This window comes from Microtus oregoni, unplaced genomic scaffold (assembly GCF_018167655.1).
Source record: "Microtus oregoni isolate MIOR12 unplaced genomic scaffold, Mior012 000005F_ref0000423, whole genome shotgun sequence".
Lineage (NCBI taxonomy): Eukaryota > Metazoa > Chordata > Mammalia > Rodentia > Cricetidae > Microtus > Microtus oregoni.
In genome coordinates this window covers 60,916,089-60,944,079 of record NW_024543064.1, presented here as the reverse complement: position 1 = coordinate 60,944,079, position 27,991 = coordinate 60,916,089, and the positions used below count along the sequence as shown (strand labels likewise).

At 42.5% G+C, this 27,991-nt stretch overlaps 1 protein-coding gene across 1 annotated transcript in view; it reads left to right on the top strand.

Moving 5' to 3' along the window:
- Positions 1-27,991, top strand: part of Adamtsl1 (ADAMTS like 1) — a 380,631-nt gene that overhangs the window by 217,747 nt on the left and 134,893 nt on the right. Inside the window, exon 15 of the mRNA XM_041652363.1 lies at positions 10,584-10,713. Within this exon, the coding sequence (XP_041508297.1) occupies positions 10,584-10,713 (130 nt within the window). The remainder of the gene's footprint in view (positions 1-10,583; positions 10,714-27,991) is intronic.

Here is a 27,991-nt window from a genome sequence, read left to right as displayed (position 1 = left end):
TGTTTCAGACTGGGGAGCAAGTCCCTGAGGTCCTGACGCCTCTGCAGCCCATGTGCTGGAATTTCAGGTGCAGGCTGCCATCCTTGGCATTGTAGTGAGTGGCAGTGATCAGAACATGAATGTCCATCTTACACAGAAACACTTTACACACGGAGTCATCGCCAGCCCTGTTATGGATTCTTTATTTAGAATATTATGGAAAGGAATGTGCTAGGAAAATCAATTAATTCTTTAAGATTATGATATGCTTTGTCATCATGGACAAATACATTACCATTGCAACTCCTGTTCACGTCATTCTCAGGAGAAATTTTTTTGACTTGTGGTAGGTTGCGGGCTGATTCCCCACCAAAGTTTTAGAGGCTCAACATGCCAAGTGAAGATTTGACTTAACCAGTGGGGAAAAAAAAAATAGTCAAATAGTTTCCCAAAACTGTTTTCTAAGCCATGACATTTGGGAAACTCTTTTAAAGGCATCTTTTGTTCTGGCTGAGAATGTAAGAATAAATGTGGCCACATTGTCCATTCACACGGAGCTGAAAAGGCCTGAACTCTGCTAGCAAAGAATGCACTTCTCTCTAGCAGTTCTTTCTAAACATTTAATAGTTCTGACCTCAAGGTTCGTGTTTGTAGGCACATCTTCCAATTTCAGGCCCTGGAATTGCTAGAGTGTTTTAATGGAGAGCCCTGCTATTTTAAAATCAAAACTCTTCCAGATGACTCTAGGGGACAGAGTCCTGAAACACAGCTAATGCACCGTGTTCGCTTGGTGTGGGTCTCTCACTTTGAGGACATCCTTTCTTTCATGCCTGATGAGAGAGCCGTGTTCAATAAACCTCGTTGATCTCTGAACCCCTACGGGACCCAAGAGGCCAGGGGAGAGGCTGGATGCAGCTGGTGACTGCCATTGCTTCTTTTGTTTTTTGTTTTGTTTGTGAGACCGGGTATCACCCTGTAACCCAGACTGGTCTTGAACTTGTGGAATCCTCAACCACAGCCTCCCGAATGCACTCGTATTACAAGCATGCACTACCATACCCAATTGCTCCTCTTAAATATAATGAGTGACTCTGAATTCCAATGGTTGTGCTTTTAGCCCAGCTTTCTATGATTATCTAAACTGAATGTTCATTATATAAACTCAAAAACAAATGTGTTTGGAAACACACCATGCTTTCTCTGGTGTGGTTCTCAGTTACAAGTAAAGCCTGGAATTTTATGAGAAGGTGGAAAAATAGATGCAGTAATGGGATATAAAACTAACCAGATACTCTTCTCCTTCAAAAATCTAACTCTTCTATTGACTAACTAGGAGTTTAAAATTGAGTTTTTAGGGTACATGTGTAATATATTAATTTTAAGAATTTTCAGCCAAAACCAAGATTTGGATGTTTGATATAAAATTGATCTCTACCTATAGAAACTAAAAGGTTTTGTATGACACAAACTGTTCTTCATTTATACCCAAGAGAGGATCAAGTTACTAAAATTTCTTAGGTCTTCAACTGTCAGCACCTAAGCACAATGTGCCAAGGTAATATATTTACACCTATATAAGAGTTAAAGAGTTAAAAATTCTAAAGTGACAAAACTATGATTAGGTCATGTGATCCATATGATGCCCAGATGCACTAACAAATCACTTCAATATACGGTGCCGCACACCGCGCCCCCGTGTCTGCGCTCTGTGTGCTGGCACCCAGTTCGCGAGCTTTGGGCAAGGGGGCTGGAGGTTAAAATACACAGACACACACAGACAGAGAGACAGCAACACAGGTCATCTTTGAATTCCCCAAGAATGCCCCCTTTATTGTGTTCAGGGGTAGATTATATAGAGATAGCCACGCCCCAGCCAAACCCACCAGAAACCACTCTCCTGCCATCAGGAACTCCTGAAGGTCTCGTGCTCAGAGCAGCTGTAGGCACTCAGACCAGGGAATTACAAGAAATTCAGGATCTGGGGTCTCACTGCTCCCAACAATACGGGATATGTATGTTTTCAAGTCACTGTTTGACAGTGATATCTTGCTGTATTATCAACTTTGATCTTTCACCAAAATAAAACTCACAAGATTATATATTTTTTAATCATTTTTGCTGAAATCAACCTAGAATATGCAAGATTAAAAGATAGATTTTAAATCATTTGGAATAATAGAGTCAGTCAGGCTGATTTTATTGTTTCTATAATCTCAAGATGACATTGGATATAACAAAGGAAATCTTTCACCTAGCAGAAGTAGTAACCAGAAGGAATTAGCCAGTACTTTCAACCCCTGGTTGGTGACTGAGGTTCACTGGGTTGTCATCAATATCACACGACAATCATACTATTCAGGGAGATACAAACACAGAAATCCCACTTTCTTCAAGACAAAAGTCTTCAGACCTGTAAATGGTGTCCTACCATCCCCCACTTGTCCCCATCCTGTGCTTCCCTATGTGCAGACTGGTAGATGTGGTCCAGGAGAACCTGAGCAGCACTACCGTATTGACTTCCTAGACGTCAGGTCAACTTTAGAGTCTATTTTGGAAGAATGTGGTACTGACTTTGGCAGAATTTAGGGTGAAGCCTTGGACCTATGGCTTCTTTCCTCACATTCTTTTCTTCTTTTGACAGAAGAGGAGAACCCAGAATCAGAATATACTATGCTTACCCACAGGTTCTCCATTGCTTTTATAATGTTAGTTTCAGGAGACTAGAGAGACAGTTCAGTGAGTGAGTTTGCTCAGTGAGTTTGCTATGCGAACATGAGGGTACAAGTTCAGATCCCACTATCATATAAATAGCCAGGTGGGGTCAAGTAACTGCATGCCTGTCACATCAGAACTGTGGAGCGAGGGGACAGGATTGCTGGGGCTTACTGAGAGATAGCCTGGTCTAGGAGGTCTTTCTTGATTTGTGTTGCTTTCATTGGTTAAATAAAGAAACTGCCTTGGCCTTTTGATAGAGCAGTACTTAGATAGGCCGGAAGACAGAACTGAATGCTGGGAGGAGAAAGGCAGTCAGGGAGAGCTGCCATGAAGTTGCCAGGTCAGAGACCCTGAATCTTTCCCGGTAAGCCATGACCTCGTGGTGACACACAGATTAAAGGAAATTGTTTAGATCAGGATGTGAGAGTTAGCCAAGAAGAGGCTAGCTATAATGGGCCAGGCAGTAATTAAATTAATACAATTTCTTTGTGGTTATTTCGGGGGTTAAGCTAGTCAGGCAGCTGGGACAAACAAAAGGACCCACACTTCTTCATACTACAATAGCCTAGCTACAGGCTCAGTGAGGGACCCTGTTTCAGAGACATGGAGCAGAGAATGATGGGGCAGAACACCCCCTCATCTAGCCTCTGCATTATATGCATGAGCAAACCCAAGTGTGCACAGCACACACATACACTACACTTCACACATGCACAAGCATACATAACATATGGATATATATTTGGGTTCAGGATTCTGTTATTTATTCTACATTTTTGTACAGTTCTACAGTTTCGCCTTCCTCCCAATACCAGGAATACAGAGAGCACAAAGAGTCTTTTCCATTCTTTCCACATTCCTCCTATCAGGACCACACCACCCCATGGTCTTTTCTTCCAGCCATCCCATCCTCCCCTTTCAATCTCAATTTCCCTCTGTGTTTAGATCACCCTGCTTATTAGTCATTGACATATCCAACCTAGAAAAAAAGAGCTATGTTTGATCACAGGATTGGCCCATACAGTCTAAGAATGCTCAAGCAACTGATCGCATGGCTAAAGAGACTTAACACACAGTATCGTAGAGCGTAGCACATTGTTTTGTAATACCTAAGATTAAAACTTAGTAACTCAGGAGTGCTTCTTGATCTCAGCCTGGGGCTACCTCATAGGTGCTTTTGATCTGTGATGATTCATGCTCTGCAGTAGTATATATTTGGGATTTAGAAAGCCAAGGGAGGAGATTACTGAGGTCCTGCAGAAACCCTGCCTTTTCTACCCCACTCCTTGCCATCTTGGAAGGGCTTAAGTTCTATAAACAGAGAGTTCTCTGAGTAGAAACAAATTCCAGGCCTTATACACCTAACACAGGCACTGTCAAGAAAGGCAGATGACAAGCTCTCCAATCACTGGCTGCATCAGAGTTCCTGGAGAGCAACACGGTGGCGTAAGGCTAACCACAGCCTGGATAAAGCCGAAAGATGGGGTCTAGAGCCTCTCAAATGCTATCAAGCAGACAAGCTAGTAGAAAATGTCTTCCTCATTATCAGGTTAGCAAACCAAGTGCTGGATTTCTCATGGCATCCTCACACATGGCATTCCCCTCTGCTCTTAACTTTCCCTCTCCTTCCTTTCCCCACCCCACCCCTTCCAGCTGGTTCCCTTTCTCCCTTCAGCTAGTCCCCTTTGGACTTTGATGTTACATGTAACCCATTACTCTACTTCTCTTCCCTCTTAAAAGTTATTTCTCCCCTTCTGTAATCCCCTCCCTAGTTTGTAACCCATATATGTATATGTATGTATATATGTGTGTGTGTATATGTGTGTGTGTATATATACATATACATATATATTTACCTGTATATGTAGATACACATGCACACACATGTGTATGCATATGTGTGTACAAATTCCACATATGTGAGAAAAGTCCATGATTTCAGAGACTGATTTATTTCATTTAATGTAATGATTTCCAGTTGCAGCCATTTTCCCACAAATACAATGATTTTCTTTTTCTTTATGGCTGTCTAAAATTCCATCGTGTGTCTGCAACACATTTTCTTTAGCTGTCTGTTGATTAATATCTAATCTGATTCCACTTCCTGGTTATTACGAACAGGGCAGCTATAAACATTGAATATGCAAGTGTCTCTATGGTATGCCTAACTGCAGTCCTCTGGTTACACACCCCACAGTGACACAGCTGGATAATGTTTTGATTCTCAGTGTTTTAGGGAACCTCCATACTCTTTTCCACAGTGGGTGTACAAGTTTTCACGCCCACCAGCAGTGAATGAAGGTCCCTTTTTCTCCACATCCATCAGCTTTTGTTGCCACTGATTTCCTGATTATATACGTCCTGATTGGAGTAAGATAGGATCAGTTAGCAGTTCAAATATGCATTTCCAATGGCTAAGGATGTTTAACATTTTTCAAGTATTTATTGGCCATTTGTGTTTCTTCTCTTCCTCCTCCTCTGCTGTGAATGGTGTGTGCAGATGTGTGGATGCTTGTGTACCGTGTGTGTGAGCTGAGGCATGTAAGTGCTGTGGCGTGCACGCAGGGGTCAGAGGAGCTGGTTCTTGCCTTCCATCCTTTCTTCTGTCACTATACTGTGGAATCCCACCCAACTGTCTTGCAAAGCTTCCAGAAATTCTCCTGTCTCCATTTCCCATTTACATAGCCATAGGGATCTTAACCCGAGTCATCAGACCTCCAGGGCAAGCCCTTTTAAGCATCAAGCTGTCTCTCCAGCCATGTTTCTTTTATTGAGAACTGTCCATCCAGTTCACTGGCCCATTTGTTGACTGGATTTTAGCTTTCCTTGTGCTTACTTTTTGCAATTCTCTGTTTATCTTTAATATTAATTCGTGTCTGGCACACAGTTTTCCAGGATGGTTTTCTCTCCTATAGGCTGTTTGTTCATGCTGAAGAGTGTTTCCTTTGCTCTGCAGAAGCATCTTGGTTTACTGTAATCCCACTTAGCAATTCTGGGAATTAGTCCATGTGTCACTGGAAAGCCGTTCAGATGTTCTTGCCTACACCTTTATCTTGAAGTATTTTACCTTTATGCTTTCTCATCCAACACTAAGGTCTTTGATCCGTTTTAAATGACTTTCATGCAGAAGTAGAAGTATAGTCTGGGTTCGTTCTTCCACACCTGCAAATCTAGTTTTTCCAAACACAACTTAAGAGGCTGTCTTGTCTCAAATGTGTGATTGTTATACCTTTGCCAAAAGTCAGGTTGCTATAACCTTGTGAGCTTATTTCTTGGGTCCTCCGTCTTGTTCTATGGGATGTGCAAAGCTGATGTTGTTGGTATATAATTGGAGAGTGGGTATTAGGACAGTGTTGCTCTTCTGCTAAGGACGATGTTAGCCATTAAGGCCTTTGGTACTTGCATATGACCCCTCCGATTGTCTTTTCTACTTCTGTGAAGATTGTTACTGGAAGTTTGATAGGAATCTCATTGACTGTAGACCACCTAATACAGTCATTTTTACAACATTAAATCTGTTTATCCCTGAGTATGTTGCTTCCAGTTGCTTTTTCAGTTTCTTTTTCCCACAACTTAAGCACTTTCCTGTGGAGGGTTTATTCATCTGTTAAATTTATTCCTAGGTATTTTGCTTCTTGTGAAAGCTGTTGTGAGTGTGATTTAGAGAAACAATTCTAGCATAACACAGTTCTAGATTCTGCATAGGACATTAGTGTGGTTGCTGATTTCATCACTGTGACATAGACCATAGAAACATTTTCAATGAGAAAAAAAAAATGTTGCTTTGGCTCACAGTTTACAGGGATTCCAGTCCATAGTTAGAATCCTTCTCTGATAAATACCTGTGGTTGGTTGGAACATCATGCTGCAGGACCATGTGGAAAATAAAATGTATTCAGATCATCCTCATTGTGGAGGACAGAGATCATTTGGCTAATCTATCGTTCCAGGGCATATTTCCAGTGACTCGCTTTCTTCCCTAGACCTGGCCATCATACTATGATTCTACCAAGGGTATTCATTGATTAGTCCAGAAAGTTGTGCTGTTTGCACTTTTTATTGGTTTGGGGTTTATTGTTGTTTGGTAGTGGGGATGGTGGGTGTTTTGTTTTGTTTGTTTTGTTTTTGAGACGGGGTCCCCCTCTGTTGCCAGTGTTGGCCCAGAACTCACATAGCTCCTACTCTGTAGCAGCCTGGCCTCACTCTAGTGGCAGGCCCTCCTTCCTTTCCTTCCTGGGTTCCGGGACTACAGGTGTGAGCTGTCACATCCAACAAGGTTATAGATGATCTGTTTGATCTTGGTTACCATCTCATGCAGCACTGCTTCTGCATTAGGTTACCACATTTTGGCATCGGCGACTCTATGGCGAGGTGGCATTTGTAAAGTATTTCAACAGCATTGGTAGCAGTCTCAGGATTCAATCCCTTCCCCTTCAACTGGCAACTGAACTCCCAACTCATGAGCCTTCGGGGGATATCTCAGATTAAAACCATAACAGTAAGCTGCATGTAGTGGCTTGTCATCATGGCTTTAACAATCCTATACCATCCCCATGGGAAATCACAGACGGTAGGAACAGTATCTTGTGATGTGTTTTGTTATGGCGTCATATCGTGAATTTCCAGATTTGGAGAGCTGCCCACAGTTGGCATTACAGAATATAATAGAATGATTTGAATACCCATAAATCTTAATGCTCTGCCCCAAACTGGCTGATTTGAATTAAAGAAAATTTGGAAGCTATAAAAACTTAGGGAGAAAGAAAGAAAATGCTGAAATGCCATGTCAGACACATGACAAATACCACAATCTATTAAAGACAAAAATAATGACTTGGAAGGAAGGAAATCAATTTGGATTCGGTTTTCTAATATCACTTTTTTAAATGATGGCCTTGCTTGATGACCTAGGTCAATCTAACATTGGGAACATTCTCTTGCTTGAGAGACTTGGGGAGACCAAGGGTAGAGTAGGAGAGAACTAGCAAGCAGCAGGTGCTTGTACTGTGTTAGTTATCATTCAGCAATACAGAAGAGAAAGGAGTGGGTACCCATCTCAGCAATAACTGCACACAAAGTTCTAAGCACAGATAAACATCTTTAGAAGTGGGTGTCTTTGCATATATAATTTTATACGGCTGAAAACAAATTAGCAATAATGTCTTGTCTCGCCACTACCCTTAAACTAAACACTGCTGAAATGATTCCAGACAAATGTCTGGGTTATTTCTGAAGATCTCCAGGGAAGCAGATATGACATCCTCTTGGTATTTTTAAATTTTAATGCTGTCAGTGAGTTCTTAGAACTTCAGATACACTCAGCTCCACCATTCAGCAACTGCATGACCTCGGGCAAGTATTTTCATGCTTCTAAGCTTCAGTTCGCATTTCTGTAAAACTGCAGTTTTAACATACTGTTTGCCACATAGAATTGTAGAGAGAATAGAGTGATGTATGCTAAGGACTGAGATACACAGCACCTGGGCCCTAATGGACACTGTAGATGTTAGATGTTATGACTCCAGGCAACAAAATAAGATGTCTGCTCAAAGGACTCATTAAAGTGTTTCTGTGTTCCATGCGAGTTTTCTACCAAGTAACCTCTGTTAGTCACTGCTCAAAACACTACACTAGTACCATCTAGGGTGTGCAGGTGTCTCTGGGGATATTGTTTTCAATGGCTATAGTCACTGTTTATCTTATGTGTTGGTTCAACTATCAAAGTAGGTCACTGAAGAAATTAAATAGAATTAAAACAAAGCCAGCCAAAAACAGAGTAGCCTACAGAATTCTGGATTCTAAAATATGATGTCATATGTCACTTCCAATCATAGCAATATCCCTTTCATTAATGTATAATGTGTTTGGTCTTGGGTCCCTAAGGTTCTCATTTTATTTGTTGGCTGGTTGGTAGCTACCCTGTTCTCTGTTTTGCTCTTTCTACACTAAAACATCACGTTTTACCATTAGTGGCTATATAGCCTGGTAACATTTTTAAAATGTTTTTTGACATTAAAATATAATTATTATTTACCCTTCCATTTCCTCCCTCCAACTTTTACACACATACACACACACAGTGTGTGTGTTCATAAATACATAAATATAAATATATAAATATAAATATAACCTGCTCAGTTCATGTAAAGTAACTTGTATGTTTATGATTTCAGGGCTGAATACCACTTGGTATTAGTTCACTGCGGGTTCTTCCCTGGGGAAAACTATTTCTCTTGCTCTCACTATTCCTTAGTTACCTGTACTTCTTCTCTAGGGTTGAGAACCCATCAGATTTACTCCTTTTGTATTAGCAAGTCTATTGGCGCCACTCTTGTTCAGGTAAAGTTTAGGCAGGTGGATAAGACTTCATGGATGCAGCTTCTCTGAGATTTCTAGGCAACAACATCTCGCAGCAAGCTTCCTGTTCCTCTGGCTTTTATAATCTTCTTGTCCCCTCTTCTGCTGTGATTCCTGAGCCTTGGGTACAGGAGATGTGTGACAGATGTATCAGTCTGGGCTGGGTACCCCGGAGTCACTTGTTGTCGTCTGTATTTTGATTGGTTGTTTCTCTGTAATGATCTTCATCTATTGCAAAGATTCATTTCTTTGATGAGGGGTGAGGCCTATACCTATCCGTGGGTATAAGGATAACTATTTAGGATGAAGTTAGGAAATATGTGGTTTGGTAAAGTGACAGCGATGGGTTCTCTACCATAATCTGTGATTTCACTAACCCCGGATTGTTGACTGGGTTTTCCAGTACCAAGCATGACTGCACTCCTGTTGTACGGGCCTTGAGTCCAATTGTAAAGCCCTTGGCCACCACTGCTGTATGTGTGCCATATTGCACTCCTGGACTTATCACGCTGCACTGGTCATTGTTTTGGTTATGAACATCATAACTAGGTAGGATTATTGGTTGCTTCCCTCCCTTTGAAACTTGCATAGTCCCTTCTGTTACCATAGAAACTAGTCCTCAGGGAGGAGGCTTTTAGGTCAGAAAGAGCTCAATCATCTCGGTCATGTGTCCAAACTACATGTTGTCTTCAGCCTCTGAGAGGCAACCAAGTGTATCAGCAACAGCCTAGGTTTGAGGAGTCTCTTAAACAACCCTGAGCAACAATTCAAAATGAGGTGTTTGGATTTTTGTAGGTAGTCTATGGATCTTGAGGGAAGCATTGTCAGCCCAAATGAGAATTTTCCATTTAAACTATATATGTATATACATATTCATATGTGTTAAATATAATTTTAGGTAGATAATAACACTTCCTTATGACCTTTTTCAGACATCCTTATTTTATCCTCATTCTTCCTTTTCTGTATTAATCTCCCTCCTTTCTAATTAAAGCCCCCCAATTTTCTACCTTCTCCTTAAATCACTTGCACCCTGCTGTTCCTCCTTCTACTTCTCCCCCAACCTTCTACTCTGACAGTGATCCTTTTTGACTTTCCAGGTTCCTACAGTTACTCCAGGTTATATACTCACATCTGAAGATCTGAAACTAGGAATTACAGATGAGAGAGAACATGCTATATTCTTTTTCCGGGTCAAGGTTACCCTCCTCAAGAAGTATTAATGAGAGAGGCCCTAGGCTCACGAGTTCCTGCTTTTAGGTGGAATAATTACTCTTACAAAGTTGTGGTGCCTGAGTTCAAAGTCAGGGCCTTGTTCATGCTAAGCAATCACCCAACCACCAAGCTGCACACCCGGCCCTAGATCAAGTGATGCTTGACAAGATTGGCAGCGCTGGGCTTCCAACTGTAGCCCCTTGTGTGCAGTGAGAGTCCCACCCCTCAGAGGCCTCCCACCGGCTGCCTGTCTACACTTCATCACCCGAACACACACCCACTCTGCACTCTGGTCTGACAGTGTGATTTGTACCCAGGTGTCCAGGAGGCTGTGGTGAGCTGCCTGAACAAACAGACCAGGGAGCTTGCTGATGAGAAGCTGTGCGTGACCAGCCGACGGCCCCCACAGCTCCTGAAGTCCTGCAATTTGGATCCCTGCCCGGCAAGGTAAGGGATGTGTTGGCGCCCTTGCCAACCGTGAGCGTATGTTGAACTGGGTGCATCTCTCTATGGGCAACACAGGAACACTTATTGTTACCCAGTGTTTTGAAAACCAATTAGTGTCAGTTCAAACTTTCTAGTCAAATCCACTTAAATTTAATTGAAAGCAGGGCCCTAGAATTTTAGCCCAATCAGTGGTCATATAGTCCAGAGGCTCCATACACTAAGCAAATTTATGGCATGGCTGTTATGCACATGCAGTATTCTGCTGCTTGCCCCTGAAGTGAATATGAACTGACATAGACTTCATGATCTACGCTGCCTCTTAGCCTGTGTCCTAAACCCTCACACCGCAGTAATAAGCTGACATTCAAATTACAGAGTGTACGGTACTAAAGCATCTGGGTGGTATGACTGACCCACTGTGAAATCTGCATGCACACAGCGTGCAGATTTGTTCTAGAATGCACTGGGGCATGTGTGTATCATTCCATATGCGTAAAATCAATTAGAGCATTTCATTGTTCAGCCTTGCCTGCGTCTCATTATCACCCAACCTTGAGTCTTCACTAATCAATCCAATCACTGCTTTGGTCCACACAATTTTATGGTGTCTCAAGAAATTTGCCTTTTAGATACTTTTTCTTTTTTTTTGGAGCAAACCCTCTGTACGATTCCGGTTTGGAAGGGATATGTTTGAGGCGCTAAAGCCAGACTTTCAAATCTACAACTGCATTGAGGAATGTCACTGGATAAGGTCATGTCCTAGATATGAAAGGAATGTTGCTTCTGAATATTTCCCATTTCTACGCAAAACACATCATATAGGAGTCGCTATATTGTTTTCAGGTGCTAACGGGAGTTTGCTAGTAAAGCCTGTGTGTTGATTATCTTCCTTCTCAGACAGCTCCAGAAGTTTCCTTTCATTTGGGACTTAAAGGAGACAGATTCAGGCCTTCTCCAATCACATGGCACAGCTCCATGGTGACCTTCCGGTCACCAAAGTTGTTCCATGTATTGATCTGAAAGGCAAGACTGGGCTTTCACCTTCAAATATAGAGGCGGATATGGTCCCCAGCACCACATCCTCCTAGGTGGCAGTCAGCCACCTGCCTGGAGCAGCTCTCCACTCATCAGAACAAAAGCAAGGAAAACTAGAGAGTCAAGGGCTAGACAAAGAATCAGACAAGAGAGAAGCTAGATCCAGCTTGTGAAACCCCATACAAGGCTATATCAGAGCTGCTATAGGCATGTGTGTCTGCCACAACTAGTCTCTCATCTGTCTAAACCTCCCGGCTGTTCATGTGTGTGACCCTATGGCTTTACTTGGTTAGAAAAGTATGCAAACTCCTCTACTTAGTGACAGTGCCCCATATTAAAAGAAGCCTGCAAGACCCTTGGCTAGAAAGCTAACAGGCCAGGGTCTCATCCTGCCAGCCACCAAATAGCTGTGTGACCTTGAACAAGGTGAGTGCTCTTTCTGTCCCCCCAACTACAAAATGAAATTATTGGACACGATACCATGCGGTTGCCGTGCTGTGTGCAAATATCCCATGAGAACTCATTATTCCACAGGCAGACATTTCGCACGGCTACCAGCCCTTCTGTGTGTAACAACTGATGTTGTTTATGTTGCTCATTTTAGCACATTCCAATGCTGTGGTGGGCCAAGGGGAGTCAGTTCTCGGACTGGGTGGAAATCGCTGACATGTGTAACCACTGAATCTATTCTTTCTCTGAGCAGAAAATAATAACAATAATAATAAATAATCTACAAGAATGCTTTCTCATTCTCAAAGAGCTAACTAAGGTTAATTTAGATAAGGTTGCTTTATCACTGGTCCATTTTAGTTGGTTCTCCTGCGGACTATTTCAGGGTACCTTCAGAGCAATCCCCTCTTCCCAGTCTCCTTGGGGTAAGATTATACACATGTGTGGTAAAGGGGTAGCCATGTGCCTTTCTCCCCTACATCCTCAGTCTAGTCGGGGGTTATTTACATCTTCAATTCACCATTCTTCAGCAGGCTTCTGTGGTCCCTGGTTTTCTTTATTTGCTTGCTTGCTTGCTTGTTTTTGTGTATCTTATGATGGACACAAACTTTCAACAATCTTTTATTCCCTTGGCCTTTGATAAACTCCACATGCTTTCTGGGAAAAAAGAAAACCATAACATGTCTATACCACATACAGAAATGCTTCAAGCTTTTGCTAGGGTCTATGAGGAGATACTGGGTTAAGATAAGCACTCTCCTCTAGGAGTTGTCAGTTTGATGACTGCTGCTGAGGAAGTCACCAGTCTTTTATACACTGGGACAAACGCTACAACATCCAGCGTCTTTCTGGAGTCGCTTCTGAGGCCCACACTTGGTCCTTCTGGTGTCCTCTGTGTGATGCTGGATTGGTATCAGAAACACATGGCTGGCTCCCCCCCAGCATTCTCACATGCCACTTTCAGGCCTGCTCACTCACAGCAAGAGAGGTACGTTGCCAGGTCGGAAGGACACTCTGACTTTTCCAGCTGTCGTTTGTGTGTCTGCGTGCATATGTGTGCATGTGTACATTGCTTACCTTGTTTAGAGAACTTTCAAATAAACAGTAGTTTCTAAGGAAAAGGCTAAATTTTTTTAAAGTTCCTACTCTCGGTTTTATTGTCTTGATCCTTCTCTCTTGATCTCAATGATCTAGGAACCAAGAAGTGACCATGTTTGAAATTAGCAAGGTTTAGTGCATGAATGAATGAGAGCTGGAAGGTCTCACTGCTATTTCTATCCTCTTTCTCACCTCCCTCCCATCTTCCAGGAGATGTTTAAAATGCCATTATTAGTCTCCTTTTCACAAACTCAAGGCTTTAATCGTCAAGATAAAATGTATATATAGGGTTATAGCATTTATGTTACCATTTATTATACAGAAAAGTATACTCAAAGTAAAGACGGATACAAGGGGACATTGACAGAGGGGACAGGGACAAAGAGGTTCGGTAGTGAGCAATAACCAGCAGAAAGTTTGATACTGGGAGGGCAGGGATCAGACTGTGGAGGAAAACTATTTATTCCTTTGCAATCTTCCCTGAAGTTCACTGTAAAGCAATGGATGCAGCCTTGTTTGGAGACCACCAATGAGAGCTTTCTTCAAAGTTGATAGGAAAGGAGTTACTGTCATGGAGCAGGGAGCTCCTTGTGCATATTGAACACTAAGTAACTTGAGTCCCTGGGGCTACACCAAGTTCCCCAGTGTGTCATCAGTGGGCAATGTTGGCTCAGAGAGGACTGTTAAAAGGAGCCAAGATCCACTGTGGGGCAAGCAATCAGTCTCCCGTTCCCAGTTTATTTGCTTTTTTAAAAATAGATTCTTTCTGGGTGTTCTAATCAGTTAAGTAGTTCATGAAGAAACCTGTTCTTTAAAACTCAAGGCAACACCAAGGAAGAGAAGGTAGAAAGATCAGAGGGTCCAAATGGCTACTGTGAGATAGTGTCTTCGAAATGATAGAGATGCTGCAGTCATGAGCTCTGAACAGTATGACTGCCTGCTCCTGACCTGCAGTGACCACACCAGCCAACGTGCTCTTGTCTGGGGGAGAAAGGTACATAAGGCCCTATCCCTGGATGGAGAACTATAGGCGATCAATGCCTGCTGAGGGAGAGAGAGAGAGAATCAGTTGTCTCTAGGGATAAACTTCCTTTTAGGTTCTCCAATCCTAAGCGGTTGGTTCTAAACACATGTACATGCAGGCAACACTATCATGACTCGGTAGATTATGTGTGTGCATGCGTGAGTGTGTGCGCGCACTCGGCAGTCTGACAATAATTATAGAGAAAGAGGCCATGAGTCAAGAGGAGGTAAGGGGACATGGGAAGAACTGGAGAGGGAAGGAAGGGTTGAAATAATATGATTACAGTGTATTCAGGAGTTAAATTCTTAGAAGATTTTTTATGAACCATCTCGAACAGCATTTATCACTCAGAAAGCTCAGTTTTTCACCTAGCACTGCTCTCGCATCCCAGAACACTCAAGAAGACTCGCAAGTAGATCTAAGCCTCTCGGGTCACTCTCAGCTAACTTTTTAAAGGCTATGGATGTCATTCAGATTTTCATTCTTGCCTTTAAAATGGGGTGACTTTTTAGAATGAGGGATATAGTGAGTCACAACTACAACCTCAGTTCTTGAGTACTGAGACAAGAGGATTGCCATGGACTTGGTGTGAGCCTAGGCTGTGCATAGTCAGTTCCAGGCCAGCATAGGCTATGGGGTGAGACTCTGTCAATAATAACAACAGCAGCAACAATAACTGGATCTGTGCTGGGATGTAACTCAGTGTCTGGGTGTTTGACGAGCATTCATAAAGCCCTGGGTTCGATGCCCTACCTCCCCATACACATACAGACACACATACACACACGTATACACACATACACACACACATATACACACACATACACACACATACACACACATATACACACATACACACACACATATACACACATACACACACACATATACACACATACACACACACATACACACACACACACACACACACACACACGCTCAAGTCTTCCTGCCAGTTATGAGAGCACATGGCTAAAATTCCAGAGCTCAGAAGTAGAATCAGGAGGGTCATGAGTTCCAGGCCCACTGAGGTACCTGAGCCTCAAAAATTAATAATGAAGAAAAATAAAAGAGAATCACAATAGTCACTCACTCAGAAAAAAATGCAATGTTGTCTTTAGTTTTGCTGAGAAATAATGGTTGTAATTTAAATGAAAGCATGATTTCTTTTAAATTAAAGACAAATTTGATTAGATCTCAGCTGTCTTAATAAACAAGCGACTACCTCCCTGCCTTATAATAGCGGTGACATGAACAGCCCATGCAAGCCAGAAGTCACCACTTTTTTAAAAAAAAACTGTATGACTGTTATTAATTATAAGTATTTGATAGCTTGGCCAGCGTGTGTTGAAAAGATTTGGTAAATGGATGTGGAGGAGGGGAGCAGAGTCAGCAATGAAAGCCAGATGGCTGAAAATGAAGGAAATTCCAGGCAATTTCTGCAGCTTTGTTCTAACATACTTCTTAAACTAAACTTTTATTTCTGTGCAGCAGAGAACAGCTGAGTGGTGCCGAGGAGATAAACAGTGGAGGGGGAGGCTCCTAATTCCAGGAATGATGCTCAGTCCCTTCCCTCTCCTTCTCCCACTCCCCACCCCCTGTAGTAGCCTCAGACTCTTTGCTCAGGCCTAGGACTGTTCTTAGAACTAGCAAGAATAAGAGAAGCTGGGAATCCTTATTTAAGGGGAGTTTTTGGGTCACAGAGTCCCCTCATTAAAAGCAGACCAGAACGCCCACTTTATTGTGCACTAACAAGACCCGTGCACATGGACAGCACGATTTCAAGTTTTCTTTTATACTTGCTTAAAATGGCCAGAGCAAAAGGTGTCACCTTTTAAGACACCCATGTTTTTATTTAGATGATAGAGATTTCAAAGCATCGCAGGTCCCCTGGTCTTGTTTTAAGGGCTGCTATTTCAACACATTCTCTAAAGATTGTTTTATCTTCTGCTGGTTCCCCAAAGCTTTCACATGCTGCCTTTCAACTCTGTCCACACTAACTTTTAAGTTTATAAAGCAAAATCTCACCAAAGCTCACCAGCATCCAGAGAAATTAAGTCCAGATTTGGAGGCCATTCCCTGGTCAGTGGAGTGCTAACTTTTACTGCCATTGCCTTCTCTGGTATATCCAGGTCTATCTTCCACCCTCTCCCTTTCTTCTTCTGATGGGTAGGTTACAACCGAGGAATGAGCGTCTTCAATGTTGAGACTCATTGGGCCAGTGAGCACATGTGCTAATTCTCCACCAGAAATGTTAGCCCAGGGATCAGAATGGTTCCAGTAACAGTTTGGTACCAACAAAAATAAAAGCAACCTTGTCAGGAGGCTAAATCAACTTTGTATGCATAAATTATATCATGTGAGGCTAGAGAGAAAATTGAGCAACTAAATGTACCATTTCAACATGTCACCTAAAAGAATGTAAGACTCATCCTAAAAAGATGCAAACATCAGCTTTAGGTAGAGCCATCTGACAAGTTCTAAGAAGGAAGCTTCTTCTGGTTTCTTAACACACAAAAAATTGGATGTCCCCTTAGACCTCAAAACCCTGCCTCTGTGAAGTCTTCATATAGACCATTGACCACTGGTAACTTTCTGCACAAAAGTTAAAGCAGGGAGCCTTTTACATTTCAGTTCTGAAAAAGTCAAAATGAAACGGGCATTTTCATGGGCAACAGGCTGCTGATACCAGTCCTCAAAATGACCAAAACACAAAACCCCATCTTGAAGATGACACCTGTTGAGGGAAGACTTCAATGAGGTTAAGGCCATTACATGTTTCTGAGGGAGCTTGAGGCTTCAAGGTGGCTTCTTTTTTGGAGGAGGTAAAGCCTGTGGCGCATGGTGAGGACAAGAACTAGGGGTCATCCAGGTGAAGGAAAGAGAACATGTTTCAGAACACAGGAAAGGACAAAAAGTAAGTGCCTTAAAGAACAGACTGAGGCCAGGCCGGGTTGAGGGGATGGAGGTGTTTAGAGCTTAAACAGGTTCATGAAAGGACCAGTCTTACTGACCCTTACTGACCATCAAAGACAAGAAAATAGTGATGGCTAGCTTTTCTTATCACCTATGTATCTCAAATTATTTCTTGTGACAGAATAAGAAATGATGTATTCTGCATGAGGTTTGCAGTGACAAAGCAGTACAAATGTTAGCATTTTGCCTGCTCTCTCCAGTAACACAGAGTGTGCTGATTTAGCCTGTCCAGCTGACAGGATAATGGCGCCCCAGGTAAGGGTGTCATAAAGGAAATCATCAGCATGCTAGCTAAGGATGCTTGGTCACCGAAACCCTCCAGCCTTAACATTCTGGGATCCTTTGAAGATAGGGACTATTTCCTATAGAATAAAAAGTTTTGCAAGTGAGAAAGAAACTATGCATGGATCCTATTAGAAAAAAAATACCTGGGATCATATTTAATGCACAGAAACATCTCTGCATAAAACAGGAACTGGTTTCCATGATAAAGAACCATGACACGTACTGAGAATAAGATTTCCCTTTCCATATGAAACACCGAGGGCAGCTGCAGACAGAAACGCTGCATGTTTTCACAACACCTTTATTACATGTGTATGTGTGCAAAGGATATCAAATGCACCGCGTCCCTCTACTGAGAGGTTTATGATGCCCTTAAAGATAATCAGAATTTCTCTTTATTCAGTCTCCATTGAGTAAGCATTAACTGTCCTATGCCAGGCATCATGCTGTGGTTATTGTTATGAGCAAAACCCTCTTTATTCTTTGCAGCTGGGAATGCCAGGTCTTAAGGATGGTCAAGGTTTTGTCTTTTGGCTATGGCCACTTGTTCACTTGTTTGAAGTTTCATTTTGTTTTGCTTTGGTACTTGAATTCTATCTACAGCCACAACCATACGATGCAAGCTCTATACGATGGAGATACACCTCAGCCCCATATATTTTAAATCCTGATGTCTTATAGACTGTCCAAGATGGATATCAATTAAACAGCCCCAACATTCTTCACTGCACCAAAGCTGCCATACATACACCAGTCACTGGTCCCATTGTTCACAGGCACCCTGAGGATGGAAGTGCCCCCAGCAGATAGCATGATCCTATGGAAATAGGATAAAACTGGGGGGTCTGACAGTTCAGAAATGTTACCACTTATAGGCAGTTAGGAGAATGAAAATGGCACCTCTCAAAGTAAGAATTTAATATTTTAAATTTTTTGCCTTTCCCAGCAATTTGCTTCTAATGATAGTCAAAGATTTTTGCAAAGCTTTAAAATAATTATTATGGGCCCCTGAGTGTACACAAAGCTTTCCTTGGAAGTTTTAAGCAGAAGGCCTCATAAACAGTTTAGCTAAAGAGCTCTTTAGAGTTTGATGTCTCTCAAACTGGGAGAGCCCAAACTACAAAAAGACTCGGGAAAGGTATAGCTCAGAAGACATGTTTAAGACCACAGAGGCAAGAAAGAATAAACCAGCTCCCAGCCACATTCTGTGTTCATTGCCTTCCTGTACTGTCCTTGGGTAATGATTGTCCTTGGGCCTGACAAACATACAAGAGTCACAGACTACATTTGGGACAGGTAAAGGCAGTCCACACTCTGTAACTTGTGCTATCACTACTAGTCCTAAGTGGGCAGAAGTCACGTTTTGGGCCACTCAAGGGATCTAGCCATGTGATTCAAAAAAGCCAGGACATTTCTTATCCCAGGACATTACTCCTGTATGGGTGACAGTATAAATACATAGAGGAGCCATGATTTTCATGTGCCTCTGGGAGAGGGAGCTCATTAGCATCTCAGTGTTTTTGATTCCTTTTTTTTTTTTTTTGAAAACCATTTTTCCATAGGAAGGACCTTGACAAGAATGAGGAAACATTTGAGATGAACACTGTGGCTTGCTCATATATTTGAATGCTTAGTCACCAGGGAGTGGAACTGTTTGAAAGGATTAGAAGGATTGGGAGCTATGATCCTTTTAGAAGTAGATGAGGCCTTGTTGAAAGAAGAGTGTCATTGGGTTAGGTTTTGAGGTTTTAAAAGCCTACTGAAGGCCCAGTGTCTCTTGCTGCCTCCCTGCCTATGGATCAGGATGTAAAGCTCTCAACTCCAGGTCGTGCCGACCTACATGCCCCCATGCTCCCCACTATGATGATAATAGATTAGCACTGAAACCATAAGCAATCTCCCAAGTAAATGCTTTCTTTTGTAAGAGTTGCTTGGTCACTGTGTCTCTTCATGGCAATAGAACATTGACTAAGACAAACACCAAAAGGAGACTTCACGATGCTAAATATTCCCCATCAGAAAAATGAAGTTCACTTAAAATAAAAAAAACAAGGTGGGGCTTTGAACTCAAATAAATGTTGTGGTTCTTGTTTCTTTAGGGTCCAGGGCTGCCTACTTTAGTTCCTGTGTGATTAAATTGCCTTTCCTATCAAACAAAGATAACTATTCTGACAACAGAGGGGGATTGTAAGGATGAGGACACAAAGCAGTCAGCTGGTCTCTACAGCAGACAGAGGAACAAGAAACTTCCCAATTCCTTAAGCCTTATGGTCTAAGATCTTTGTATTTATTTCCTACTCATTGCAGCTTTTCCTAAAATGTGTTAACCAAGTAATAGTGGGGGCAAAGTTAAGAGAAGCTATAAATAGAATCTAGCCTTGAGCCAGCCTCCTGCCTGAAAGGATCTGGCTTCGCAGCACAAGACAAGGAAGCAGGATGGCTGGTCTCCATGGTATCCACAAGTTCTTCAGAAGGTAGAACCTGTTGGGAAATTACAGTTGGCACTATTAATTAATCTGACAAAGTGAGTTTTAAGCACTTCAATGAGGTGAAGAAACGAGGACAAAGAAGACAGAGTTCACCATCCCTGTCTTAATCCCTGTTCTGTTGCTGTAAATAGACACCATGACTAAGGCAGATCTTAAAAAAGAAATCATTTAACTGGGAGCTTGCTTACAGTTTGAGAGGGTAGGTCTATTATTATCGATTATTATAGAGATGGGAGCGCGGTGACACATATGATACAGAAGCAGAAGCTGAGAGCTTCATCCTGATCTGCAGGCAGGGCCTGGTGTGGCCTCTGGAAACCTCAAAGGCTACCGCCAGTCTCACTTCCTCCAACAAGGCCATGCCTCCTAAGCCTTCGAAGCCTATCGAAGAGTTCCACTCCCTCATGACTAAGCATTCAAATATATAAGGCTACGGGGACCATCTTATTCAAACCACCACAATCCCTAAACATGTTAATGTATTAGGACCCACAATGGGGAGTGGGGGGATGGAAGTCCCTGTGGCAAGTAAGATGACCGCAGAGAATGAGCCACAGTGTCTGTGATGAGTCAGAACAAAATCATGAAGTTTACGTAAATTGTGCTCTTCATAGTTGGTTGTCTCCACAAATACATGTGCAAGGGAATAAGGAAGGTAGAAGGAAAAGAAGCAAAGAGAGTGGAGGAGGAAAGCAAGGAAAACCCAGCTGTGGTGCAGACAGTAGCCTGAGCCCTGCTTTGAATGAGATACAGTGTTCTAATGCTTACATTTATTTGTTACAATTAATATACCAGACACGATGTATTCACTGCTCTTTTGTTGCAGTGATGGAATATGACCAAAAGCACCTTCTTTAAAGAGCTGGTTTTGGTTTATGGGGCCAAAGAGCTAATGACCATACTGCCAGCTGTAAGCTGTCTGACCATATCTTTATCTACACAGGAAGGACAGAGGGCGAGCAGGAAGTGGGGTAAGGCAGTAAACCTTGAAAGCCCATCCCCAGTGATGTAATTCCTCTACCAAATGACACCTCCTAAATGTTCCAGAACTTCTCCAAATACTTGTCACCAACTAAAAATTGAGTGATTAACCAATGGGGGTATTTATCATTAAAGTCACCACACCAGACATGGTGCCAATCTCTTAATATATGTTATAATGTGTAATTTCCCTATAAGCGTATGATAATCCTATTCCCATCCTGCATTTAGATATGAGATAAATAAGTCTTTAGCTCTGTGGGTCTCAACTGTCTTAATGCTATAACCCTTTAATAAAGTTCCTTATGTTATGACTCCCAATCAGAACATTGTCTCATTGCTACTTCATAATTGTAATTTTTCTACTGTTATGCATTGTAATATAAATATCTGAAATGCAAGGTATCTACTATGTGGCCCCAAAAGGGGGAACAACCCACATGTGAAGAACCACTGGTTCAGAGAGACACATAACCCCCAAGTGGTAGGTTCATAAAGCAGTCACTAAGAGCTTAGGGGTCAGTGTTTCCCTTTATCTATGATTATTATAGATCTCACGATCACTCCGGCTGCTCCCTTTCTATTTCAGGCACTCCTTGTAGGCCCGGGAATTACCTTTGGGGAAAGTATCAACACTGGTTGACTGTAGCCCGTAACCCAGAAAAGCTAACAAATTATAAGGTCTTCTTTCTTCGTCTCATGCTTCCAGCTACCGAGAACGGAAAGCAGCTCCTGCAGAGAGCGTGCACTGAATGGGAGAGAGTCAAAAACCCATCAGAGCCAACACTTCTCGGGGCAAAGCCAAAGCCTTAGGAAATGAAGCGTGTAAAAAGACGGCTCAAACAGACCTAAGTGAATCCTTTAAACTCCTGTGCTGACTCAGCAAGCATAGAACTTCTTTTCCCTTACAATCTTTTTTTTTCCCCCCTGAGGAAGAAATACTGAGTCATCAAGAAAGATGTAGCCTAGGCTCCCAAACCTGGAAGATGCTGGAGGCTGCCTTGGCACATTGAGGTTTAGCTCTGCCATCACAAACAGCCATTGCCCCAGTTTGTGCTGAGCCGACGTCGGCTAATGTAATGAATTACCACCACCTCCTGAGCTTGTGCCTGCTCAAATGCACACACACAAACACAAACACACCCTCCTCTGCCAAACTAGCTCCCTGCCTCCTTTTCTGGGTCACTTTTAAATAGCTCGCTTGTACCTCCTGCCTCTCCTCCCGAGGCTTACTCTCAACAACTTGCCTCTTAACTTTCCAAATTCCTAGCTGGCTCTTTTCTACCTATTATGAAAAGCACAGCGTTCCAATTCCTTCCACCCTCCCTTCTCATCCCTCAACTAAGTAATAATAATAACAATGCAAAACTGTTTGAGCTAACAAACAACCGAGATGTACGTTTCTCAGCTCAAACCCTTATTCCAGCTGAGATTGTGGACTTGGACAAATTAGGGTTAAGATCCAGTGCGTGTGAATTGGCCAGCAGCTCGGCTGCAGAGAGCCTGTGTAACTTCTCAGAGCTCAGTCTCTTCCTCTTTAACCTCAAAAGGGCTGTTGTGAGGATATGAGCCTTAAGTGCTCCGTGTGGTACCTAGCAATATTAAGTTAACAGGTATTAGTTTGGGATTTCAGAGGGGGTAGGTTTATATCTCTCTATAAGAAGTTGTCCCTATTTAGAGGAAGTAGGCAATTTTTGTGGACTTCAGAAAATTGGAGTTCCTGAGAATGTCTGATCCAAAAGTATCCCACAATTAACTCCAGCCCTTGGAGGGTAGCAATTTTCTGCTGACTAAAGGAAAACCCAGCTTAGTTCCGTGAACATTTTTTAATTCTTTCTCTGCTATAGGCTCTAGAAGAAAAAAACTAGTCTGAGTCCTAGATCCTGGGCCAGGCACTAAAGTACAATGGGAGACCATTATACAAACCAGTCACTTCTCTCCAGGCAAGGCATAAGAGCCGTGGGTGAGACATGAGCAATTAACATATAAACTGAACAAATGGTCATCTAATGTAGATTGAGGAAAATAGCCACCTAGATAATTATCTTATCACTGTAGATGTCAAAGAGATTTTTTCCCCCTAAAATTCTGATCAACCATGCTATTAACATGAACTTAGATATTGCCTAAGAATCTCAGTATAGACTTTCCGAAAGCCTTTAGGGTCATTTGTACTTGGCCATCTGTGCCCTTTCTCTTTCTCAGGTAAGCCTTAAAATACTTGATTCTCCTGTATAAAGGTCCCTGTAGTTATGCTTAATAACTAGGGAGCTGACATATTTCTGTACCAGAAATCACAGGAACTGGTATGAAGGCATCAGATCAATTTACTGAAGGTTCCCTCAACCTCTGTACCTGTGGACACTACCTGTCTATCATCTCCATACTTCCGTGAGTTCTTCAATTTACTGAAGGTTCCCTCAACCTCTGTACCTGTGGACACTACCTGTCTATCATCTCCATACTTCTGTGAGTTCTCCTGGAAACTCTGCTCCCTTAACCACCTCTATTATTTCAGAAGGTAGGAGAGAGACTTAGCCTATAAAGCACTTTTTTTTGCCCTGCGTCATGGGGCAACAGAGGGGAACACAAGGGCAGCTTGGTTCTTGCAATCCCTCTACCATGCCATCATCCGTAGCTGTAAACTCAGGGATCACAAACTCTTGGGTTAAGAACATTTGGCAAGGCTCTCTCAACTCTGTGAAGCTTGGGGTCACATGAGTGTGAGGTACAGAGCTATTGTTCCCTCGTTTTGTTTGAACCATCCCTTCATCCCTTGCCACATGAGATATTTCAGAAGATCAGTTTTCCGGACCCTGCTGTCTGATCTCTCTTCCAAAAGACTGCCTATTGTGTAAGTGTCTTTGGAAGCTTTGCCTAACACACACAGAGGGCAGTGTTAAGAGACGTTTGTTTGAAAGTCAATCTTCAAGTTGTTTTAAAGTTTAAGGAGTAAAGAAAAGGTCAGGAAATATATACCTTTGCTTTAGCCAAATGGGTTCCTGCTTCATTAGTGGCAGAGGTTCACAGGAGAGGACTCTCTAGATCATTCCTGAGTGTGCCAGGGATGACTTTAGGAAATCAGACGCAAGATCATAATGACAAGAAAAAAATGAAGCCTGTTTAACAAATGCACCTACTTAGGGAATTTTCTAGATCTTAAAACACCATTTCTGTGGGTCACAGGTACTCCAACCCCTCCCCCACCCATCACATTTTTCCTGCCTCAACTCCTTGCCTGGCTGAGCAACCCAGGAAAATCACAGACTGTATTACCCAAAGTTCATAAAGTTTTAAACTTTGTTGAGCTTTGGTATAAAAATCACAGGAGGAAACTGTTAAAAGCAAGGTATTTATAAATGTAAAAATCCACCACAGCTAGACAGACACCATTTATCAATGCTCTTCTCTGTGAGAAAAAAAATAAAATGATGTTGGAATTCTAGTATGGGGAAGATGCTGACATAGAACCAGATTTTCTCCCAAGATGCGCCCGCTGTCGAGTTCAATGTTTTGCAGTCTTCTGGTAATGGAACCCCATTTGTTTGCAATTGGGGGAAAGAGAGACAGGAAGCTGATGGCTTAGCGGCCAGGAAGACACGCATTTCTCTCTCCTTTTTTCTGTGTTACCTGCCAGGCGCTTACACAGATTTGAAGGCATATCCCAGGCACACCTAGAAATATTTTATGTGAAAATGGGCACTGTCGCCGATTTTTATTTTTAAATTGATGGAGGCAGATGATACAGCTGACCTGTGGCAGAGGGAAATGAAACCACATGTGAGTTGGATTTAGAAGAGTAGGTGCTGTTTTCCAGCTCACCCTTGTGAACTCGCTATCCCCAGGAAGGTATTCTGCAGAAGCTCGGCGGAGACGAGACTACTTGTTACCACAGGGCGTCTTGCTGCAGCTGTGTATCAGACAGGTGGAGTGTGTGGTTCAGTGGGTTGTACTCCTGACATAAAGAAAGGCTAGTGTCTGGTATGCATGGTGATAATGTCTGGCAACGCTGTCTGGACCCCAAAATGTATAAAACTCCCTTTCCGTATTTATTTCTAGTAAATAAACTCAAAATGAAAGTTCACCCTAGCATTTTTACCAGTTCTGTAACTGCTAGTCTGCCTCATAAGACATTTGGGAGATGCCTTCCCCAAGCCCTAGGCTATATGACCGGGCTAGTATCTGCTATTGTAAATACGGAGCTGTGCCCCATTCCTTAGGCCCTATGCCTCACGCTAGATAATACTGATGGATCATCATTATACCAGTGAATCCATATTTTTTTTATGGGTCACAATGTGGTCAACCAGTTTTTGGAAGCAGGGTTCCCTCATGTTTGGTGATTGAGAGGATCAGGGCCATGGAAAGAATTTGGGAGTTAGCATAATAAAATAATTGTTTTATGACACTGGAAAATATAATTTGGGGGTTATTTAATTCTCACTACATCCCATCACTTCACCATTGAAAGATCAAAAGATTGCAGGGTTTCGTTGTTTACACTCTAAGAAACCAGAAATCTGCAAGTTTAGCCAGTAAACTTGTCTAGAGTTTTTGACAGATGAGTCCCCCTCAGAGCCTCGGGTTATAGACTCAGAGCGTAACTTAGTCCAGTTCTAGAATTTTATCTGTGAGGAAAGAGGCCAACAGTATTAAGTGACTGGCCCAAGCAGACGTTGGCTGGTAGTGTGCAAACTAAAAGCTGGAACATGATTCCCAACTTCGAACAAGGCGTTTATGATAAACAGGAAGACTCAAAGGCTGTTGTGGTGAGCCAGATTGCAGCTGCAGAGCCAGGTCCTCAGTTCAAGCCCTGGTCCTGCCGCTCTTCGACCTTGGCCCTGGCCAAGGCTTTAGCCTGTTGCTGTCTTTACTTCCTTATCCACGCAGTAAGGATTAGATAGCACCCGTCTTAGGGCAAGCGCATAGGCTCATCATTAGTGTACGTGAGGCTTCTCTAATGAGCATCTGGCTTTTCAGGGGGCAGGTTTGTAGGAGGCCCCAGCAGCTGAGAACACTTGACAGGTGACCTGAGGGCCAGGGAATCGCAAGTAGACATAATATATTTTTCACTGGAAGATTTTCTTACCTTTCTGCAAAATGTTTTTACTTGTTCTCTATGGTTTAGTCCTTCAATAGCAACATGTGGTTTTCGTTGTTGCTTTTTTTGGGGGGGAGTGTTTTTTGGGGGGATGGTGTTTGTTTTGGGGGATGGTTTTTGTTTTGTTTTGTTTGTTACGCTTTTTTGAGACAGGGTTTCTCTGTGTAGCTGAGGAGCCTATCCTATAACTTGCTCTGTAGCCTAGACTGGCCTCCAACTCACGGAGATCCGCCTTCCTCTGCCTCCTGAGTGTTGGGATTAAAGGTGTGCGCCACCACCGCCCGGCTTTAGTAGCAACATTTAGATATAATATGTGGAGCTCTGTGAAGACCAGTTCCTCAGGTGCAGACCTTCACACTCTGTGTCCACAGTCGTCAGCAATGACCCCTGATTGTTTGGGGATGGAGAGTAGAGGTTAACCAGCAAAGCGAGAAATAAAAGAAGGAAATTTCAAAATGACTGCATTCACAGTCTTTGGGGTCTTTTCCCCCTAGTAATGTAGAATAAATAAATTGGAAATTCACTTGGCCTCCATAGTGTATGGAGTAAAACACCATGGTTTTCCCAAGCATAGTGCTTCTACTATTATTCAGAATTCAGCTCTAAGAGTGTCTAACTCTCCCTGGTTTCCTAGCTGGAAAAGTATGGAATATTCCATGTGACCTAGGGAATGCTAGGCTGCATGTAGTCAAACAACTCATCGTAAGTGAAAAACAAGCAAAATTAAATAGAGTAGTTACTCTAAACTTAACAATTCTAAGAATAAGCAAAAGACCTGTTTTCCTGTTGCTGTCTCTTGTGCATGGGAAATGTTACAGCAACAATGACCACAAGAATAACAGTGGCAGCCGCCTTCAGCTGCTTTGCTTTTGATTCCCTGAACAAGAGAAGAAGAATACAGGTCAAAACTCTCGATCAAGTACAGGGCTAGCTCTTGCATCCTTACTGACTGTGTGATCTGTAAGCTATTTCAATTGCCACAACATAAAGGAGCACAGCCTCAGCAGAGTAGCTATGAAGAAAAAGTGAGGTAACTCTTATGATGTCCTTGCGGCAGTTCCTAGTAGGGAGCACTGGGAGCCAGCAGAGTAATTAGCGGCATCCCTATTCTTCAGTAAACAAGTTGACATTCAGAGCGCAACATGGCCAACAGTATAAAACACTAGTGGACGCAGAGTCCAGCGCTGGGATATTACCACCCAGTATCTGTGGCCAGAGTGATATGTTGGCAGTATGCTCACATGCCTGCTCCTTGGTAAACAGGGAATCAGGGTGCTTTGTCAGTTCTATCAGATCCAAGTGTGTTTAAAAATAGTGTTTCAGGACTAAGAGTCCTAGCAATAAAATAGCATCATGTAAAATCAAAAACAAAGGAACGATTTAACAAGCCAATAGGTATCCAAATATGAGATTTCTGTTTGCTCAGACTTTACACAGGCACAGTCCAATAAACTGCCCCGAGATAACAAAACATCTGAGTAAAGCACATTCGACACAAAGAAGTCTTTGAGCCTAACTTGAAAAGTATTTTTAGGTAGTTTTTGTGTGGTAAATATGAAAATGTTTGTGAAAGCCCTCTGCTTCACTCCCTCAAGTAAACAAAATCTGGGTCTAGAAAGGGCAGGTGCTTCTGTGAACAAGCAGAGCACCAGTGAGAAGAATATCATCCTGCTCTCCAGAAAGGTGTGTGTGTGTGTGTGTGTGTGTGTGTGTGTGTGTGTGTATGTGTATGAGAAAGAGAGAGAACGTGTGTGCATGTTTGTGTGTGTGCATGTACACATGTATGTATACGTGCACATGTGTGCATGTATGGGCTTGTGTGTGTATGAGTGTGCGTGT